This window comes from Ceratotherium simum, chromosome 28 (genome assembly GCF_057802395.1).
Source record: "Ceratotherium simum simum isolate JZ-2026a chromosome 28, ASM5780239v1, whole genome shotgun sequence".
Taxonomy (NCBI): Eukaryota; Metazoa; Chordata; class Mammalia; order Perissodactyla; family Rhinocerotidae; genus Ceratotherium; species Ceratotherium simum.
Window position 1 is genome coordinate 36,388,845 of NC_141927.1, and position 23,432 is coordinate 36,412,276.

The following is a 23,432-nucleotide window of genomic DNA, read 5'->3' on the forward strand; positions in this document are numbered from 1 at the left end:
TCTGTAATAAGCCATGATAGCTATCTATGGCTTCCTTTTCCCAATACCTATTCTCCATTTCAGTTGCTCTCAACCAGAACCTCGTTAAGGATATTTACCTAACAGAGTGGTGCAAATCTTTATTCCCTAAGGGTCTGCATCCTTAACCATACTTTGTTTTGGTTGCTGTAATAATCACCTGGGTTCAGGATGTAGCCCTTCTTGCATCCATTGGTAAAAGCTACAAATTTGCCTTTGATATGGAGAGTCAGTTACTCCAGCTACTAGATTAGCCTGTTCATTCAGTGGCATAAGAGCTCAAAATGGTTGGAAGTTTCATCTTCCAAATTAGTGAAACTATTATTGTGTCTCCTGGTGGACGAATTCCCCACTGGGTACTAGGAGCTAAAGGTTACTGGGATGGAAAGCAAAAATTCTACAAGAAAACTATTAAGTATAATGGTGAGAGAAGACACTCTCATTTTAACACCCTAATTGCAATCAGGAAACCATGCCATACGGTGGTTTCTGATTCAAACATAACCCCAGCCTTTTAGAGTAGTGTCTCACAACTGGCATTGTAAATGAGTATAATGAGTATTCAGTAACCTAGTCTACCTTTCACTTAGGCCAAGTGCTTCAAGATGGTGTTAGATATATGGTGAGACATCTTAATTTCAGGTACATAAACCCATTGCTGCACTTAATTTGCTCAGAAATGTGTTTCTGTATCAGACACAATGCTGTGCAGACTGTCATGACAGTAAATAAGGCACTTTGTGAGTCCATGAATGCTGGTGCTGGAAGAAGCACTATTGATAGGGAAGGTAGTTTGTGTTTTTCTATGAATTTGTCCATTTATTTACATTATCTAATTTCTTGGCATCCAATTATTTTTAGTATTCTCTTATAGTCCTTTTTATTTCTGTAGGGTTGGTAGTAAGATCCTACTGTCATTTCTGATTTTAGCAATTTGAGTCTTCTCTCTTTTTTTCTTAGTCAATCTAGCTAAAGGTTTGTCAATTTTGTTTATATTTTCAAAGAGACCGTTTTTGGTTTCATTAATTTATTGTATTGCTCATCTATTATTATTTATTTTATTTCACTCTAATCTTTATTATTTCCTTTCTTCTGCTTGACTTAGATTTAGTTTGTTGTTCTTTTTCCAGTGCATAGTTAGGATATTTATTTGAGATCTTTCTTCTTTCTTAATATATTCATTTATACATGTAAAATTTATCTCTAAGCACCACTTTAGCTGCATCCCATTAGTTTTAGTGTGGTGTATCTTCATTTTAATTTATCTTAAAGTATGCTCTGGTTTCACATTTGATTTCTTCTTTGACCCATGAGTTGTTTAGGGATGTGATGGTTCATTTCCACGTATTTGTGAGTTTCTCCAAATTTTTTCTGTTAATGATTTCTAATTTTATGCCATTGTTATCAAAAACATACTTTTAGTATTTTTATACTTTTAAATTAATTGAAGCTTTTTTATGGCCTAGCATATGGTCTGTCCTGGAAAATGTTCCATGTGCACACAAGAAGAAGATCTATTCTGTTGTTGTTTGGTGGAGTGTTTTACAGATGTCTGCTAGATTTAGTTGGTTCATGGTGTTTTCAAGTCATATATTTCCTTGTTGATCTTCTGCCTAGTTGTTCTACCCATTATTGAAAGTGAGATAGAAAAAGAGAAAATGTCTTTGACTATAATTGTTGAACTGTCTATTTCTCCCTGTTTTTGCTTTGTATGTTTTGATGCTCTGTTATTTGGTGCATGTATGTTTACAAGTGTTATATCTTCCAGATGGGTTGAACCTTTTATTATTACAAAAGGTTTTCTATTTCTAGTAATAATTTTTTGTTTTAAAATCTCTTTTGTCTAATATTAGTATAGTCACTCCAATTTGCTTACGGTTGCTATTTGCAAGATATATCTTTTTCATCCTCTTACTTTTACTCTATTTGTATCTTTGAATTCAAAGCATGTTACCTATAGACAGCTTATAGTTATGTCTTGTTTTTTACCTTGTCTGACAATCTCTGCCTTTTATTGGATTGTTTAATCCAATCACATTTAATGCCATTATTGATATATTTGTATTTATATCTGCTTTTTTATTCTTTGTTTTCTATGTGTCTCACGTGCTTTTGTTCCACTATTCCTCATTTACTGCTGTTTTTCCATTAAATGAATATATTCTGAAGTGAAGCATTTAAATTTCTTTAATAATTTTTTTCGATATTTTTTTAGTTAGATTTGTAGTGATTTCCCTGGGGCTTACCTTATACATTTTAACTTATCAGAATTTGCTTTAGATTTATACTAGCTTAATTCCAGTGAGATATAGAAACATTACTCCTATATAACTCTATTTACTTCCTTCCACTTTATGGTATTATTGTTGTATATATTATACCTATTAATGTTACAAACCCAACAGTACATTGTTATAATTACTTTGCCATCTGTAGTCATTTCCTTAGCCCAATACTGCTTTGTTTCCACCTACCTGCTATATGCTATTATTGGTATATATACTACATTTCTATGTTATAGGCCGAACAATACATTACATACATATTATTTTATACAACTGATTCTTATTTTTTTTTGACGAAGATTTGCCCTGAGCTAACATCTGTGCCAATATTCCTGTATTTTGTTTGTGTGTCACTGCCACAACATGGCTGATGGGTGGCGTAGGTCAGTACCCAGGATCCAAACCTGTGAACCTGGACCGCCAAAGCAGAGCATGGCAAACTTTTAACCATTCAGCCGCAGGGCTGGCCCCTATAATTGATTTTTAAATCAGTTAAGAGAAGGAAGAAATATGCATTTATACTATGTTTTTAAATTACATAATAACCTTTATGAGCTCTCTTTGTTTTTATTTCTTTTCAATGTGGATTTGAATTACCGTCTGGGATCACCTACTTTCAGCCTGAAGAATTTCCTTAAGTATTTCTTATAAGGCAGGGAAGCTAACTACAAATTCTCCAAGTTTTTATTTATGGAAATGTCTTTATTTTGCTTTCATTTTTAAACATAGTTTTGCTTGATATAGTATTCTTGGGTAACATTTTTTTCTTTGAGTACTTTGACTATGTTAGCCCACTGCTTCCTAACCTCCATAGCTCTACAGAAAAGTCAGATATCTATCTTATTGGAGTTCTCTTTTATGTAATGAGTTGTTTTTCTCTTGATGGTTTCAAGATTTGATTCTTGTCTTTGACTTTCATCATTTTTACTGATGTGTCTGTTAGTGGATCTCTTTGTGTTTATCCTGTTGGAGTTCATTGAGCTTTCTAAATGTGTGGGTTAGTTTTTCAATAAATTTGAGAATTTTTTTAGTCAGAGTCTTTGAATATTTTATCCGTTCCGTTCTGGTACTTCCATTACACATATGTGGGTGTTCTTAAGGGTGTCTCACATTTCCCTGAGACTCTGTTTATTTTTCTTTATTCTTTTTTTCTCTCTGTTCTTTGGATTGTATAACCTCTGCCTATCTATCCTCTAGTAAATTTTTCATTTTAGTTATGGTACTTTTCAACTCCAGAATTTCTTTTAAAAATAATTTCTATCTCTATGTGATATGACATTGTCATCTTACTTCTATTTTTTAAATCATGGTTTCCTTCAATAATTCTTTGAATTATAATGACTACTTTGAAGTCTTTTTCTGTTAAATCAAATATCTGGTCACTGTCACAGGTAGTTTATGTTGCCTACTTTTTTTCAAAGTATATGTCAACGTATAATGTCTTTCCTATTTATTTTTGCATATCTTTTAATTCTTTTTGGAAATAGGACATTTTAAACAATATATTGAAGCCATTCTGAGTAGTGCTCCTCTCATTCCAGGGCTTGTAATTGTTATTTGCTTGTTTATTTGTTTAATGATTGGCTGGATTATTTTAGTGACGTATACCCCTCACACATGTACAGGCATTGTTAAGCCTCTGATATTACTTCTCTGAGAGATAAAGCTAAGGGTATGTCACGGTGACCCCAGAATGACATGATTTGGCAGGGCTTTCTTTGCCCCTTCTCCTTGACCACATTAGTCTGCTAAACTCAGCTAATTGTTAGCTGATTGCTCTAATTGTGTTCAACAATGCACTGGGGACAAATTGTTCTACAGTTTAATCCAATCAATTTTGGACTCCTTTGAAGGAACAGTTCCCTAAGCCAGGGTTTGATATTTTTTATGACCCCAGGAGGGCTCCTCCCAGCCATCTACTTCCCCAGCTCTCTCCTACAAACTAACCAGCTACAGTGGGGCCTGTATCTTCACTGAATCCATAAATCTCATATCAATTGCTCCTGACCACAACCTCCACCAATTTTTAATGTTCCCTTAGCCTTGAACTTCTCTGCACTCTGTTGTAAAGGAAGTTAGTTCCTCTGGGAGAAAATTAGATACTATCTGTTTTATGCCTTACTTCTCTCACCAGGCAAAATCTCTTGACTAGGGTTTTGGAGATGCAGTATGAGTTGAATGCTTGTGTCCCACCAAAATCCATATGTTGAAGCCCTAATCCCCCATGCAATGGTATTTGGAGGTAGGGCCTTTGGGAAGAAATTAGGTCATTGGGTTGGAGCCCATGTGAATGGAATTAGTGTCCTTATAATATGAGATATGAGAGAGATGATCTCTCACTCCACCATATGAGAATATAGCAAGTAGGCAACTGTCTGCAAACCAGGAAGAGGTTTCTCACTAGATACCACATTGGTCAGCACCTTGATGTATTTTCCAGCCTCTAGAACTGTGAGAAATGAATGATTGTTGTTTAAGCCACCCAGTCTATAATATTTTGTTAGAGCAGCCCAAACTAAGACAAGCTGATAGTGGGAACAGTGGTATACTCTCTCTAAGTGACACTCCCTCTTTAGTAGCTGAGCATTCAGAAGAAAGGATGGGCAGTAGCTTGACAACTCAGCTTGCTTCTCCTGACATGGAATCACTCACTGACTTACGAGCCAGGGCAGGGGTGATCAGAGTTTCAATGTAATCTGCAATGCTGTGTCCAAGTTAGAGACTGTTCTGGGCAGAAGAAGGGAGCCCCTAACTCTTTAGTGCACTGGCCTGGAATTTAGCCTCAGCAACAGGTATCTGGAGGTAGGATGAGAAATGCTGACACCCGGCTCCTTCCATGAGAGCTTTTGGCTGCACCGGTCTGGAATGGAGTCCCTGCCTCACTGAGCTTGGAGCAAGGGAAGGAGGGTGTGGTCTTAGCTCAGATACCATAGGCTTTCATTTTTCATACTAGATTTTCATAAGTATTCTTGAATAGCTCTCTATTCATTTTCTCATAGGACCATTTGTCCTTATGAGCATTTCCAGAGGATTTTGATTGTTGTCTGTTTATAATTTTCACCATTTTCACTAGACAGCGGATCTGTGGAGCTCCTCATGCTGTCAGACCAGAAGTCAATTCTCCACATCTTCATTTTTAAAGAATAATTTTACTTAATATATAATTCTGGGTGCCAGAGCATTTTATTTTATTCCATTGTATCCTGGTGCTCTCTCTCTCTCGCTCTCTCTCGAGAGAGAGCGAGAGAGAGAGAGAGAGCGAGAGAGATTTATATATATATATATATTTATATATATATAGAGAGAGATTTTATATATAAAATAAGTATCGTTATTTGTATCATTATTCCTCTGAATGTTATATGTTACTAATTCTTTGGTCTGTTTCAAGTTTGTCTCTTCATTTTTGGTTTTCAGCAGTTTACTATGATATAATAAGTTCTTTAGATCTTGGGGAAATCAACAAAAACCAAACAAATGGGAATAAGTGAACGCTATTTATTCAGAGCTTGCCATAACAAGGGAGTCAGCCACTGTCATTTGCATTTTGGCAGATACTCAAAGGCAGGCAGAGCTGAAAAGCTTTCTATGGTAGAAAAACAGGAAAGCTTTAGGTATGCCCTGATTGAAGGTTGTTGGCATGGGGAAGATGTAGGCAGGCCGAGTAGAATCAAAGTATTCCATGTGATTGTTTAGGAGTGCATATTTGGCCTTCTCTGTTTGGTCCTAAAATGGAAGCAGGGACAAAAATTAGGTAAGCTTATAGTTTTTAATCAAGTCCTGGTCATTGGGTTCTGATATGTAAATTATTGTTTAGCTTCCAGGATTGTTACTGGCGATAGTAATATGACTTCCTACAAAGTCTGACTATAGCAGGCTGGCTTGCTGGGATATCGGTCAATAAGGGGGTTGGTTTCCTGGGCAGGTTGCGGCAGGTTGTGTGTTGAGTTCTATTTTTCATATGGTCTGGCCATTGTCCATTTGTATATTCAATGTCTCAATATATAAATTGTGGTTTTTCACTAAATTTGTGAGAAATTTTGGGCATTTTTTTCATGTATTTTTATACCTATTTTCTCTTTCCATTTCTCTGGGACTCCAATTAAACATATGTTAGATAAAATTATTCCACGAGTTGCTGCAGCTATGTTCAATTTTTAAAGCTTCTTTTCTCTCAGCTTTCTTTCACATTTGATCATTTCTATGGCCTATATTCTAGGTCTTTTTTTTTTTTTTACTCTATTTTTGCCATCTTCAATATTCAGTAAAATCTATCTAGTGAATTTCATTTTAAATATATTTTTGTTCTAGAATTTAGCGTTGGCATTTTTATAACCTTTATTTCTCTGCTCAATTTCCTAATTGCTTCCCTTATTATGCCCAAATTTCCTTTATGTTCTTGATCACGTTTTTAATACCTGTTTTAAAGTTATTTTTTTACTAATCTCAAAATCCTGGATTATTTCAGGATCTGTTCTCTTTCTGATTCTTTTAATCACATATGTAATATTTTTTAATCGTATACTGGCCATATTCAATGTAGAGCTTGTGACTCTTTGCTCCAAGGAGTTTTTCCTTTTGTTCTAGCCAGCAATTAACTCAGCTGGAACCAGTTTCCAAACTCTACTTTCCTGTGTTTGGAGACAGCCAGAATCTCTTCTCAGTTTTTCCAGCTTTTCTGGTCTTACTTTCTGCTAAGCTACTTGAGCGCACTTTCACATATCCTCAGTTCAGATGTAAGTAAAGAACTTACACCTGAGTTAAGAGCACACGTTTTTGGGGCCTCATTCTGTGTCTTTTCTTTTCCTGGATATTGCACCTCAGTTTCTAGGCACTCTGAAGCCAGTCAGTAAGATTGGGTTTTTTGTTGAAACATTAGCTACTTTGTGCTGCCCTGCCTCTGGAAGTGCCCTCAGGTGAAAACCAATATAAATGCAAATATCAGTAAATGCACTTTTCTTCTTTCTAGTGTTGATTCGATTCTCCCACAGTTTCCTGCCTGCCTTTGTAAAGGGGGTGCCCCAGGATCTGCTTCAGCAGCCCAGATTCACAGTTCGGATCCCAGGCACAGACCTACATCACTCACCAGCCACACTGTGGCAGCATCCCACATGCAAAATAGAGGAAGATTGGCACAGATGTTAGCACAGGGCGAGTCTTCCTCTGCAAAAAACATATACATATTTTTTTCCAGAGTTTATATTTGTGATCAGTGAGAGGGTTAATCCAAGGCAGACTACTGTACCATTACACTTAAGTAATTTTAAAATGAAAATTTTCTCTTTTAGATTCATTTTGGTTTTTTTACCTCTACCTTGCAAAATTAAGTCAGAAGAATATGAAAAAATAAGTTTTCAATGATTTTTAACTTGATTCTAGTGACTGAGAATGTCGTGTTTAATCTATAACAGGAAAAAATATGAGTGTGTATTTATTCTTTTTGAATCTGTGGGGAAAATTTTGGATAATTGAGCCAAATGCTCGTCTAATAATCTTGTAAATCTATTTTGAAAACAGAATATTTGACACATAAACACAAGCATATATGTTTTATATATTTGAAAATAGTACCTGTAACATGAATTATTCTAATAGAAATATGTATTTTATTTTTCAGAATTTTTGCTACTACCAAGGGTATATTGAAGGTTATCCAAACTCAGTGGTGATCGTTAGCACATGTACTGGACTCAGGTTGTGATATATAATTTTATGACTACAAAATACACTATTTTTTTAGAAATAATTTTTAAATTTTTGAAAGTATATTCAAAAGTTCTAAAGTGAGGCATGACTTTTGTGGGAAACTGCCATTAGAAAAGCATAGTATGGAAATTCTTGTAATGTCTCCTACCCTTATCCTGAACTAAGATTTTTGATAGATTTGGAGACCATGAAATATTAATAGCTAGGTGAATACCAGCAGCATTACTATTCTGTGCCACTCAGCAAGTTTGTGGATACTCAGTAACTTTTTCCTACTTTACCACCTAAGACTCAGACTGAAAATAATCTGTATACTATCAAAAACACTGATTAAGTGGCATTTTATTGACTTTAAAAATGCATTATTTTATTTATTCACTTATTTTTTGGAATTTGTAGGGGCATACTGCAGTTTGAAAATGTAAGTTATGGAATTGAGCCCTTGGAGCCTTCAATTGGTTTTGAACATGTGATTTATCAAGTAAAACATAAGGATGCAGGTGTTTCTTTATATGCTGAGAAGGACATTGAGTCAAGAGAAGTGCCCTATAAAATACAAAGTATAAAGGTAGGTGTTTAATTGAGTAAACTATATGGTTATTACTATGTAGCAATATAAACAATACTATTTGATAAACAAATTATTTACACTAATATATATTATAGATAGATAAATATACCAGAAATTTCATAACTTATATTGTAAAGCTTAAAACTAGTCATTCAGTTTTCCAGAACTCCAATTTGGCATTTTCCACTGTTAGTGGCATTTTTTTCCCGTGATCTAGACCTTTATTGTTTGCAGATGCACTTCCTTCTCCATATCCATTATGTCAAAATTTTGATATAATAATCACAAATGCCATTCGCATAAATATTGAAGGTACATACCTAGGGTACTGAGAATCACCAGTATCTTCTAAGGCAACTGCCTCAGAGGATGCCATTACATTTTCCTCAAGAAATGCAGGGTTAGTCTCCTTATATAGGTGTGGAACGGCTGCTTCTGCTGGCAAAGAAGACTCATCAAAATTTAGGGGTTCAATGACCCTAGCTTCATCAGAGTCTTCCCATGTGTCCCCATTCCAATTTTCAGCATCTCATTTCTTCCTAATTAATGCCCTCACTTTAACAGTAGATAACTTGTGAGGTTAGAAATTCAGTTTGTGTTGTAACTCATCCACTCAGAATGAGACTTTGGGTTTGGTTTTCAACAATCTCAGTTCTGCAGCTACAGTAGTTAAGAATCTCTTTCAGGGCAGATATTTCTCCAGAGAAACAGAACCAACAGGATATATGTATACACGTGTGTGTGTGTATATGTATATATATATTTATGCACACACACACAAATGTGGGGAGAGAGAGAAAATTTTATGGTAGATTGGCAGGCTGGAGACCCAGGGAAGTTTCATCCAAGTCCAAAGGCAGTCTGGAGGCAGAATTCCTTCTTGCTGAGGAGGTAGTCTTTGTTCTAATAAGGCCTTCAACTGATTAGATGAGATCCATCCATAATATGAATGGTAATCTGCTTTACTCAATGTCCACCAACCTAAATGTTTATCTTATCCAAAAATCACAATCACAGAAACATCCAGAATAATATTTGACCAAAAATCTGGGTATTGTGGCCCAGTCAAGTGAAGGTAAAATTAATCATCACACCAGGGTTACAAAATTTATTCCTATATTTCTTCTAAATTTTTATTGTTTAATCTCTTACATTTTAATATATGATCCAATTTAAATTAATTTTTATATGGAGTGAGTTAGGGTTCTAAATTAATCTTTTTTACATGAATATCACGTTTTCCCAACAGCATTTGTTGAAAAGACTATTCTTTGTTCCATTGAATTTTCATTGCCCTTTTTTTCAAAGATCAGTTGACTGTAAAAGTTAGGGATTATTTCTGCACTTGCAATTATATTTCATTGATCTTTATGTCTATTCTTATGCCAGAACCACACTTTTTTTTACTACCATACCGTTGATGTAAGTTTTCAAATCAGTAAGTGTACATTCCTCAATAATGTTCTTTTTTGAGATTGTTTTGGCTATTCTTGGTACTATGCATTTCGAAATGAATTTTAAATTTCATTTATTGTCAATTCCCTTAAAAAGCCATCTGGAATTGTGTTGATTCTGTAGATTAATCTGGGGAATATTACCATTTAACAGTATTAACTCTTCCTATCCATGAACATTGAATAGCTTTTTGTTTTTAGATCTTCCTTAGTTCCTTTCTGCAATGTTTTGTGTGGTTCAGTCCTCAAGTCATCAACAAAACTTCTTTTGTAAAATTTATTTTTATAAATTTTATCATTTAAATGCTGTTGCACATTTAATTTTCATTTCAAATTTGGATTTCTCATTATTAGTATTTGTAAATTATTGATTTTTGTATACTAATTTTATATTCTACTAATTTGTTAAAATTGCTTATTAGTTTTTTATTGGACTCTGTGATTGTCTATCTACAAGATCATGTCATCTTAAATAAAAATAGTTTATGTTCTTCCTTTTCAATTAGGATACTTTTCATTTCTTTTTTATTGCCTAGTTGCTCTAGTTAGCACCTCCAGTATAATGTTGAATAACTGAAAAGAGATATCCTTGTCTTGTGCTTATCTTAGGAGGAAAGGATTCAGCCCATCACTGTTAAGTATAATATTAACGGTGAAATAAAACAAAAACTCCCTGGAATTTTTGACTCACTTTACTTTCTGATAAAACTCTCCTGCTTTTCATTCTATCTCACTTTTTCTGACTTTTCCTTATACACTCACATTCTAGATATTGATATTTCCTATATTATATCTCAAGGTTTTGTTTGTCTTATATATTTTTCCATGGCATTACCTACTGTGATTTACAGAGATCTCTCATTCTCATTCCTAAATTTTTCCTGAGCTATTGATCCCATATTGGACATAATGGTTGCCCAAGTTAAACAAAATAGACAAACATGCACATTATCTATCTACCTACTTATCTACTTATTTATCTATCATCTTTCTATCTAATCTATCATCTTCATGTCCCTTCTCTCTGAATATTCTCACCAATGATCTTTGACATCTTTTAAATTTAGTTCTTTAATCCATTTATATTGCAATTGGATCATCCACTACTGTTCCCTATCTTCTTGCCTAGATCTAATTCTTTAGTATTTACTTGACCAAAACAAACTCTTGTGTAATTGGAGTCATCTTTATAGAACACATATCAAAACAATTTGTCTCCTCACATGGCTACTTTCTCTTACTAAACAAAATAGCTTTTGAGGTCTTTTGAAACCTAACACTTGAATACCTTTCCAACACACACATTTCCTGGCATTCTTTTATGCACCCTTATCATAAGTTTTTATTTATTTGGCTAAAATGGACTACATATCTTCTCTTCATGAAAGCTTATTTTTCAGTAAATGAATGAATAAATTATTATTAACTAAATATCACCCATCCCAATCTCAAAGATGAGAATGAACAAAAATTACTTCAGGAAATGTTAGGCAATTAACATTTATGTTGGTTAAAACAAGGAAATAGTTTTGAATCCCTCAATCCGTTAATATATTGTTTCTCTCAATTAATTTAAATGTTTATTTTTCTTCTCAGTAAAGTACTGTCATTTCCTTGTTTAGGGACTTTAATAAAAGGATGAAAAGTTATCATGAAACATTTGGTGCTTAATTTTAGATGGAAATGATAAGAAACCAGTTAGACCATAAGGGGATTTCATCTGCGTTTTTTGAACAAAACCATCAAATTTCCAAGGCTTGGGCTAAGCAAGAATTCTAAATTACTGTAACCATCACTTTTTTGACCTGTACTAAATCCCAGATTTGTTGTTTCCTCTTTAGTGCTCCTTCTACATGGAGCACTTTTATAGGGTACATAGTTTGACTAAATGTGATAGTTTTGAACTTTCAAGGGATTAAATATCAATGTAAAAAAGAAAAAATGCAGGCAAAATAAGCATAATAAACGTTTCCCCAGTTTCTAAAATTTTATCCTCCTTCTCTACTTCTAGATATTTGCCCAATGTTTATAGATAGTATGCTATTTTAGTAACAAATATTTTGAGTTATCTAAACAAAAGTCTTAAAGTGCTTGCAAAGCCTGTCATTCAAGTTTTCCCTGGTGCATTTCTCCTAGGTTACCTTCATGTGAAAATAAGTAACATTTTATCAATAGTAGTTAAAACAATTATTACTTTATCCCCATTTTTTGGCAGAGTCTAAGTCACATAAATGATAAGCCAGAGTTTAAGCCCTGTTAAGCCTCTCTTTTATGCCTAATTTAACCACTATGATCTAAGTGGATGACATCATACCTAGAAGCTACTTCTTGAGATATCTATGATCCAGTTTAAGAAAGTCAGTCATGTTGAATCTATGTTGCTCACTTTTTTCTGAAATGATTTATGCAAGGATTAACTTTATCCTTCAGATGAAATCCTACCCCTCTAAACACAGAATTGTGTCCTTACTCTCTCAGGGTCATAGATAAAACCAAACCACAGTATGTATATGTATAATGGCATCATTAAACTAATAGAAATACACACATTTTGTTTTGGGGAGTCAAGGAAAGAGTTTCTTCAGAGAAGAGAACAATATGAGTAGCCCAGTACCAATGATAATATGGAGAATGGAAGGTAGAGGAAAGTTGTTTTATGAGTAAATTAAATGGTTGATTAAATACAAAAGATGTGACAAAGGCAACATTCTGAAAATGATTCTGTGATACCTAGTTTTGCTTATATTATCTGGTTCCATTTTTATGCATAAAATCAGATTTTTCAACATTGAATTCATGAAGTAGTGATATACATTAAAATATTTAAGTAATTCTTCAATTTTGATGCAAAGTTTGTGGATTTTTTTCAGCCACTTGCAGAATTCTCTTGGTATATAGAAATGCATCTTGTAGTTGAAAAAAAATTGGTAAGTATATTCTGATTTATCTGTCTTATGTAAATTTATATTAGCAATGAGGAGTTATAAAAAATTGGGATAAAGTTTTAAGACAGGACAAAAAATGATAATTTTGCTTTATCTGTGCTTTAATGTATTTTAAATTACTAGTATCAGTAGTAAATTGGAAATCAACTGTCTATGTTTATTCCTAATTTTATATAAATAATGTAAATTAAAACAATTACTACATTTAGAATAGTTTCCTAGTAATTTTTATCCATCCTTCCCATCCCCCTAGTGCCTGGCAACCACTGATCTTTTTATTGTCTCCATAGTTTTGCCTTTTTCAGAATGTCATGTAGTTGAAATACACAGTATGTAGCCATTACAGATTGGCTTCTTTCACTTAGTATTACACTTTTAACCTTCCTCCATGCCTTTTCATGGCTTGATAGCTCATTTCTTTTTAGTGCTGACTAATATTCCATTATCTGGATTTACCACAGATTATTGATTCACCTACTGAAGGACATGTTTGTTGCTTCCAAGTTTTGGCAATTATGAATAAAGCTGCTATAAACACCCAAGTGCAGGTTTTTGTGTGTACATAAATTTCAACTCCTTTGGGTAAATACCAAGGAACATGATTGCTGAATCATATGATAAGAGGATTTTTCATTTTGTAAGAAACTGCCAGACTGTCTTCCAAAGTGGCTGTGCCGTTTTGCATTCAGCACCTTAAATATATCATCCCATCATTTTCTGGCCTCTGAAGTTTCTGCTGAAAAATTGGCTAGTAATCTTATTATCAATCCCTTTTATGTGATTAGTTACTTGTCTCTTACTGCTTTAAATATTCTGTCTTTAGCTTTTGACGGTTTGATTATAATGTTTTTTATTATAATGTGTCAATTGGTGTGTCTCCTTGGGTTTATCCTTTTTAGATCTTATTGAAGTTCCAGGATTTGTAGGTTCATGTGTTTCATCAAATTTGAGAAGTTTTTGACCATTGTTTCATTAAATAATCTCTCTTCTTCTGGAACTCCCATAATTCGTATATTGTTCTGCAAAATGGTATCCCACATGTCCCTTTTTTTAATTTCTGGTTCCTAGCCTCAATAATTTCGATTTTCCTAACCTTAAGTTTGCTGATTCTGTCTTTTGCCTCTTCAAATCTGCTGTGGAATCCTTCTAGTGAATTTTCAATTCAGTTATTTCATTTTTCAGCTCCATAATTTATATTTAGTTCCTTTTTATAATTTCTGTATCTTTGTTGATATTCTCATTTGGTTCATATATCATTTTCCTGATTTCTCTTAGTTCTTTGTCTGTGTTTTCCTTTAGCTCTTTGAGCATATTTTAGATAGTTGTTTTAAAGACTTTGGTGAATACACTTCCTCAGGGATGATTTCTCCCAATTTATTTGGTTCCTTGGGCAATGCTTTTTTGTTTCTTTGTTTGCCTTATGATATAGACTGAATGTTTGTGTCCCTTCAAAATTCATTTCAAAACCTAATACAGTGTGATGATATTTGGAGGTGGGACCTTTCGGAGTGGCTTAGGTCATGAAGGGGGAGCCCTCATGAATCAGATTAGTTCCCTTATGAAAGAGACCGCGAGAGTTCCCTCATCCCTTCTGCCATGTGAGGACAAAGCAGGAAGATGGCAAGGAGGCCATTTATGAACAAGGAAGAGGGTTCTCATTAGACACCAGATCTGCTGGAGCCTTTATCTTAGACTTCCCAGCTTCCAGAACAGTGAGAAATAAATGTTTGTTGTTTAAGCATCCAGTCCATGGTATTTTTGTTATGGGAGCCCAAACTGACTAAGACACCTTGTGATTTTGTTGAAAATTTAGCATTTTAAAAAATAACCACCTCTTGCAGTTTTTGCAGATTGGCTCTGTGCCAGGGCAGTCCTTCACTGATTGGCTGGGCTTGCGCCCAGTCTAGGGGTCAGCTGAGGTGAAAATTTAGGATGTTCTCAGATCTTTTCTGAGCATATGTCTTGCTTGGGCCTATGTGTGGCTTTCTTAGCTCCACCATATACTCAGCTGCTTCTGAGTATCTCAGTTTCCCAAAGAGTCTCACTCCAGCTTCTCCTCAGGGCCTTAAATGGCCTGTTGTATTTCTGCACCTATAATCTCTTGCCCGAGGCATCTGCATGTCTGTCATCCTCCTGAAGCTTTCACAAGCAGTGGCTACTACTTTTTGCTGTCTGAAATCTGAGTTAGGTGAGACAGAAATCAGTCTTTGAGGAGCCTCCTGACATGTCAGAACATTGCAAATAAGCTTTTCTTTGACCCCCCTGGTTTGAGGGAGGGAACTGAGAACTGGGCTGCCATCTCCCCAGATTAAACTGTGCCAGCCTGGAGAGGGAGCAGGGCCAGCACGTGTGAAAACACCACAAAATTTCCTGCCAGTTTCAAGGTGACTTGTGATTGGACATTTGCTAGGTTGCTATAGACCTTTGAATGTTTTTCAGAGCTGCTATACGGTTATTTCGGCCAGTTTCCAGTTGTCTTTTGATGTTTCCATATAGGAACAAGGGCTTGGAGCTTTCTAGCCCTCCATTTTGCTAATGTCACTCCCCCTGAATGATATTTTTAATTACTTGTTGTCATATTTTTATGAAAGCTACTTTAAAATCCTTGTCAGATAATTCTAACAGATGATTTACCTTGGTGTTTACATGTATTGATTGCCTTTTCTCACTCAAGTTGTGATTTCCTGGTTCTTGGCATGGCAAATGATTCTTAATTGCTTTCTGGACATTTTGACTATTATGTTATGAGATTCTGCATTCTGCTTAAATGTTTTATTTATTCATTTACCTAGCTTAGTTTTAACACACCAGTCTTGACCTAGTTATGGGGGTTTTATTCAATGACAAAAGTTTTCAGAGCTTTTGTGATGCTATTTTGTTCTTCCTAGTTTGCTTGGTGCTTCTGTGGGTCCTACTGATACCTGCCTGTGCTGCCTACAGAAGTGGAAGGAGCTTCCTCTGTCCTCCCATTGCCTCTGAATAGGGAATTATAGATGTTGGGCAAAGTGTCTCCCTGGTCCACCGAGTGCCAGTGGGACTCCTGCTCACATTCTTCCAGTGCTCTTTGTGGGGCAAAGAAGCTACTTCCCAGGGTCATCATGCCTAGTGTGTTCTAGGTGGGGGTAGAAGACATCAGGCCTGTGGAGGTGGAGCTACTTTGTGTCAGCAGAGCTTCACTCATTCCCTGTGGATACTGCCAATGGGCTCTTCTCTGGTCCAGGCCACCTGTTGTCTCAAACAGGGTCATAAGAGACTCTATGCTATAGACCAGAGGTTACTACTCCAGGAAACATAGTTTTAGTGGGTTTCTCACCTCATTCCTACCTGGGCTATTTTTTTGCCACTGGATGGGGTATTGGGAGTTGCTGGGTTGCTATGTTTTTCCTCCATGCCTAGCATCCTTGTTGTAAGGTTTATAATTTTTTATAGTTTTACTCATGGTCGGGGGGATGGAGAAAGATGAGGCTACACCATCTTGTCTGAAACAGAAGCCTCCACAATACAGGTTGAAATTTAAATTATTGTTTTTTGCAAGTGTTTTTTTAAACTGATTTAAGAGAAGAAAAGATATTTATTGTGTTTTATACTTACTTTGCAATTGACATTAATTAATGCTCCTTATTATCTCTGAGTAGATATGAGTTACAGTCTTGTGTCATCTCTTTTCAACCTGAAGGAAATTTCTTGATTATTATTTCTTTCCTTATTATTTCTGTAAGGCACTTTGGCTATGAATGATTTTTCTCTTTTTTTTTTTTTAGTTTGGGAATGTCTTTCTGTTGCCTTTAATTTTAGAGAATAGTTTTGCAGGATATAGAATTCTTGATTGAGAGTATTTTCTTTTAGCACTTTGAATTTGTCACCCCACTTGGTCTCCATTGACTCTGATGAGAAGTCAGCTCTTAACCTTGTTGTACCTCCCCTGTTGTAATGGATCATTTTTCTCTTTTCACTTTAAAGATTTTCTCCTTATGGTTGATGTCCAGTAACAACTATGATGTGTCAATGTGTGAATGTCTTTTATTTTATCTTACATGCAGTTTGTTGAGTCTATATAATGGGTAGATTAATTATGTTCATTAAATTTGGGGAGTTTTTAGCCATTAATTACTCAAGTGTTTTTTGCCCTTTTCTATCTCTTGTCTCCTTCTAATCCTCCCATTATATAAGTGTTGGTTTGCTTTATGATAGCAAACAGATGTCTGAGATTCTTTTCATTTTACTTCTTTTTTTTGTTGTTCCTTTCTGTTCTTTATGTTGGATAATTTCTATTGATACACCATTGTGTTCATTTGTTCTTTCTGCTGGTAAGCCCATGTAATAAATTTTTCATTTTAGTTATTGTATTTTTCAACTCGAGTGTCCATTTAGTTTCTTTTTGTATATTATAACTTTCATTCTTTTTTTCTATTTTTCCAGCTTTATTCAGATACAATTGACCCATGACTGTAAATTTAATCTGTACATGTCAATTTGATACATTTACAAATTGCAAAATGATTACCACAGTAGTCTTAGCTACCATCTCCATCTCATCATGTAATTGCCATTTTTTTGTGTGGTGAGAACGTTTAAGATTTACTATCTTATCAGCATTCAAGCATATGATACCATTATTAGCTATAATCACCATGCTGTACATTATAATGCACAATTTATATTCTTTATTGATAGTCTCTTTTTTATGAGTCAATGTCATTATTCCTTTACTTCTTTAATTATGGTTCCCTTCAGTTCCATGTTTACAGTAGCTGCCTTGAAATTTTGTCTGCTAAGTCTAATAAGACCCACTTCATAGTTTCTAATAACTGCATTTATTATATGTGAGTAACATTGTTTTGTTTTATTGTATATGTCATATTTTTGTTGAAAACTGGACATTGTATATAATATAGTTTCACAACTCTGGATCCTGAAAACTCTTCTTGCAGTTCTTGTTGCTGTTTTTTATTTTTGTTTGTTTAATGTCTAATGCCTTGCTAGAGTAATTCTGTACGTTTTGTCTCCAATTCTGTAGGTTCTGTCTCCTACCAGTCTAGCAGATGTCTCTGCTTAATATATATATGTTTTTTTTGTGTGAGGAAGATCAGCTCTGAGCTAACATGTAATGCCAATCCTCCTCTTTTTTTGCTGAGGAAGATTGGCCCTGAGCTAACATCCGTGCCCTTCTTCCTCTACTTTATATAGGACGCCGCCACAGCATGGCTTGACAAGTGGTGCATCAGTGCATGCCAGGGATCCGAACCCGTGAACCCTGGGCCGCCAAAGCAGAGTGTATGCACTTAACAGCTTGCACCACCGGGCCAGCCCTGCTTAATATATTTTTTATTCTTGTTTTTATTTTTAATCCAGGATTCCTAGTGGTCGACTTTGGATAAGCATTTCTTAGTGGTCAGCCAATAATTGCTCAGAGGCTATGCTCCAACAATTGAGCTAGTAAGGCTTCTACCCTTTGCAAATGGATTTGTCTGTGGGTTGGGGGAAGTATTCAATATTCAGGCAGTCCTCAAGTCAGGTAGGTTTTGATTTCTACAGGACTTTCCCACATCTCCTCTACTAGTAAGTAATGTCTCAAGTTCAGCAATGACCCTGTGAATATCTTCGACCCGCTGCAGTCTCTCCTCAGCATGAATGCTACCTTGTATATGCATGGAATATCCCAGACTATCAAAGACATATGGGAAATTGTAAGACTCATATGGCTGTTGTATTCCCTCCATCTCCGTGTTACATTTCTTGCTCATCTTCTGGTCTGTTGCCTGAAACAACTGATATCACAACCTAAGTTTAGCTGTGATAATGACTTTCAATGTTTATTTGCCACAGAGCTCACTATTGTTTTTGCCAATGTACCTGGGCATGTGGTTTTGCCCCTTCTCTGCTCCAAATCAAGTCATCCTCCTCTGATAGGGAAGCTGCTAGAATTTATGGCTTGACCTACTAGAGTAGAATTATCACACAACATGACTTGAGATGGGGATGGGGATAGCCTCAGGTAAAATGCCACAGATTCCCAATGTTTTTACCATAGGATTACTAGTTTTACTTTAATAAATACTTCTCAATTTTTTGTATGCCTTTGATCAATTTCCAGAATCTTGAAATGTTTTATTAACAATTTCATCTTGTGTTATCATTGCTTATTATGGGAAGGATTTGCAGAGCTCATCGTTTCACCATCTCACGAGTCCCACTTTCTGTAATTATATTTTTAATCCCCCAGTAGTTTATGAACTTTTCCTCGTATAGGTTTCACACATTTGCTAGGCATTTTGTTTCACCATTTTTTAAATTATATATTTCCATATATTCATACTTCTATTCTTGTTGTTGTCATTTATAGATTCCTGAGTCACTTTTTGTGCATCAGTTTGCCTTTGCTGCATAACAAACTACTCCAAAATTTAGTGGCATAATACAACTATTTATTTAGCTCATAATTCTTAAATTTTTCTGATCTCAGCAAGATTTTTTGTGTTGGACAGGCCTCACTTACGTATCTTTAGTAAGCTACCCATTTTCTTGGGGTTGGCTCGTCCACAGTGTGTCTGGCATGTCTCATCTCTCCCCCACGTGGTGCCTCATCAGTCAGCAAACAATCCTATACTTTTTTTCTTACGTGCTGGTCGTGTTGATAGCGTTCCCCAAAATGGCAAGGGAAGACAAAATTCAAAGTGCAAGTGATTTACAAGCCTCTTGTTACACCCTGATTGCCACAAATAAACAAAACAGTAACAAGATCTATGCTCCAATTCAAGGGACAGAGAAATATACCACACTACAGAGTGCCATACATACAAGAACAGAAAGAATATGAAGCAAGATTTGCATTTTTCCCACTTTTTTCCTGAAGAGTTTAGTACTTTGGTCACTGTTTCACTTTCTAATAATATTTGTATCATAATTTATTCTAATTTCAATGTTTAAATAAACGTTCCTTCCAATTTTCTTACTTTTCAATTCCTTGACTTGTCTACTTCAATAGTACTGTTTATCAGCCTGCTTCAGCCACCATTTCCCATGAATATACATTATACTTGATGCTTACTATGACATCATTCTTCCATACTCTTATATTCAAGCATTACAATCTATGACTACTTCCTCCTGTATTTTCATCTCTTTCTTAGTTTCCAGGCATCAACATTTTATGCCATTGAGACTTTCATCCATTAATCCTATCACTTTTTCATTGACTTTCACCATGTACTCAATCTTTCCCTTACAAATCATATATCCTATGGTTCATCATTGTTGTCACTCCTTTGCAAACACCCTCAACTCACTTGCCATTTTTTTCCTTTAATTGCCTCCCTGGAAAAGCTTCAAACCTGATTAAATCAAAGTCTACAAATAATCTGTTCATAAATAAATAAAACACACAATAGGAGAAACTGCTCTCTCTTTAATTTCACAAATCCCCAAACTTCACCATGCTTTCCACTTTCTATTGGTTACCTTGATGACTAATACTCAGTGATGAAATAGAACAAAGTAGCAGAGAAAGTCCACCAACTTTTATCACTTTATCGAACACTGAACTTGGATATCTAATCATTTACCCTGCTTTCTCTGGTGTTAGTATGGATGAAATAGTGCTCCAATCTAACATTAGAACTCAAATTGTGCACATTAGCACTCACCCACTCAAGTATATGATCTAAAAAGTCCAGCCCACATCATCAATTTTCCTCAGTACTTGGCTATTTCCACGAGCAAGTAAGTATCTTTCCCTTTTAAAAACAAAACCAAACAATTAACAATCTCCTTTCTCTTAGCTAACACACCCATATTTTTTTTTCATTTATAATATTTCTTGAAAGAGTTGTTTGTATTTACTGGTCCTGATTGCCTCTTCTAATGTTCTCTCTTCAACTAGTCCAATCTCATTTTTATTCCTGTCTCTACTTCCAAAATTAATTATAATGTAAACTTTATCTCCACCTTTCTAAATTAATTATTTCATTCAAAGAGTTAATCATACTCAACTATTTAGCATAATTTGAAACAATTAAGCATGTCACTATTTTCTAAGATTGAGCTATTAAAAACAGGTTACATGGATGGGGATTTTTAAGTGGGGACTTCATTATCAGGAGATCTCTGTGTTCTTTCTTTGGGTAAGCACAGATGTCTGTATCTGTATGTTTTTTCTTTAGGCTAGAAAAATTAATTAAATATATCTCTTGAATCTTAATTGGGGAAATTAAAAACATTGCAGTTAAACTCCCTCTTTAGGGAAATGCCTCTTAACTGTTCTCCAGTCCAGAGACCCTTGACCATAAACTTGAAAGAATATAACAGCCCCCCGGCCCCAGTTTTAACTTACAATGGAGAAGTACAGTCAATGAATTCCTTGAAAAGAAAAGAGGAGCTGTCCAACTGCTTCTTTTTTGTTTTTGTTTTTTTAAAGTTTATTGAGATATAATTTACATTCCAAAAGGTTCATCTATTTGAAGTGTACAATTAATAGTTTTTGGTATATTTACAGGGTTATGCAACCAGCACAATAATCTAATTTTAGAACATTTTCTCCATCCTGCAAAATGACTTTCATTCCCAATCCCCCTCTCCCTGCATCCTTACCTCACAGACCTAAGCAATCACTAAACTACTTTTTCAGTCTATATGGATTTTCCTATTTTGGACATTTTATATAAATGGATCCATACAATAAGTCATCTTCTATTATTGCCTTTTTTCATTTATTATGTTTTTCAGATTCATCCAAATTATAGCATATATTAGTACTTCATTCATTTTTATTGCCAAATATCATCCCATCATATGGATATATCACTTTTGTTTAACCATTCATTAGCTGATGGACATTTGGGGTTTTTCCACTTTTTTGCTATTATGAATAATACTAATATTATTTGTGTACAAGTTTTTGTGTGGATATACGATTTCATTTCTATTGGGTGGATACAAAAGATGAGAATTGCTGGATTATATCATAACTCTATGTTTCACATTTTGAGGCACTGAAAAATGGTTTTCAAAAGTGGTTGCTCCATTTTATATTCCACCAGCAATGTATAAATGTATGAGTTACAACATTTCCAAATTCTCAACTTTTCTTATTGTCTGTCTTTTGGATTATAGCCATCCTAGTGGGTGTGAATTGGTTTCTAATGGTGCTTTTGATTTGCATTTCTCTAATGTATAATGATGTTGACAATATTTGCATTTTCTTACTAGCTATTTACATGTCTTATTTGGAGTAAAGTCTATTCAAATTCTTTACACATATTTTAGTTGTATTATTTGTCTTTTTATTGTTTAATTGTAAGTGTTCTTTATATATTCTGGATTCTACACCCCTATCGGATACATGATTTGCAAATATTTTTACCCATTCTGTGGATTGTCTTTTCATTTTCTTGATGATGTCATTTGAATCATAACATTTTTAAATTTTGGAAACATCAATCTTTCTCCATTTAATTTTTTTTGCTCTCTTCTTCAAATGTCAATTGACCATAAATATTAGAATTTATTTTTGGACATTCAATTCTATTTCATTGATCTGTAAGTCTAATTTAATACCAATAGCACACTGCCTTGATTACTGCAGTGTTGTGGTTAGTTTTGAAATTTGGGAGTATGAGTCCTCCAACTCCCTTCTTTTTATTTAAAATTGTTTTGGGCATTCTGCATCACTTTCATTTTCATATACATATTGAGATATACTTGTCAATTCCTGAAAAAAAAGATAGTTGGAATTTTGATAGGGATTATATTGTCTCTATAGACCAATTTGAAAATTATTGATATCTTAAAAATATTAGGTCATCCAATCCATGAACACGAGGATGACGTTCCATTTATTTATGTCTTGCTTACTTTCTTTCAACAATGTTTTGTGGTTTTCAGTGTCTGTTTTGCCCTTTTTTTGTTAAATTTATTTCTCAATAGTTTATTATTTTTTGATGTGATTGTAAATGAATTTATTTTCTTAATTTAATTTTTGGATTTTTATTGCTTAATTTAATTTTTATTATTATTTCCAGCAATAGGAAATGCAATTGCTTTTTGTATCTTGATCTTGTATCTTGCAACTTTGCTAAAATCATTTATTAACGCTAATGTTTTTAGTGGATTGCTTAGGATTTTTCTATATACAAATATTTTTTATCTGTCATTAGAGAGTTTAACTTCTTCCTTTCCCATATAGATGCACATTATTCCTTTTCTTTGATTGAATGCCTTGGCTAGCACCTCCAGTGGAAGGTGGAGTAGAAGCTATAAGAGCAAATATCCTTATCTTGTTCCTGATCTAAGGGAATAACCCTTAGATCATTTTTAACCCTCATTTTTTTCACCATTAAGTGTGATGTTCTCCGTGAGTTTTCAATAGATGTCCTTTGTCAGGTTAAAGGAGTTCCCTTCTATCCCTAGTTTATTGAGTATTTTTATTGTAAGCAGGTGTTGTGTTTAGTCAAATGCT

General features: G+C 34.5%; 1 protein-coding gene across 1 annotated transcript in view; it reads left to right on the forward strand.

Annotated features, from left to right (window-relative positions):
• The window catches only part of LOC101387766 (disintegrin and metalloproteinase domain-containing protein 2), a 131,077-nt gene that overhangs the window by 19,641 nt on the left and 88,004 nt on the right, over nucleotides 1–23,432 (forward strand). Inside the window, exons 5-7 of the mRNA XM_004441182.3 lie at nucleotides 7,921–7,997; nucleotides 8,409–8,577; nucleotides 12,905–12,961. Of these exons, the coding sequence (XP_004441239.1) occupies nucleotides 7,921–7,997; nucleotides 8,409–8,577; nucleotides 12,905–12,961 (303 nt within the window). The remainder of the gene's footprint in view (nucleotides 1–7,920; nucleotides 7,998–8,408; nucleotides 8,578–12,904; nucleotides 12,962–23,432) is intronic.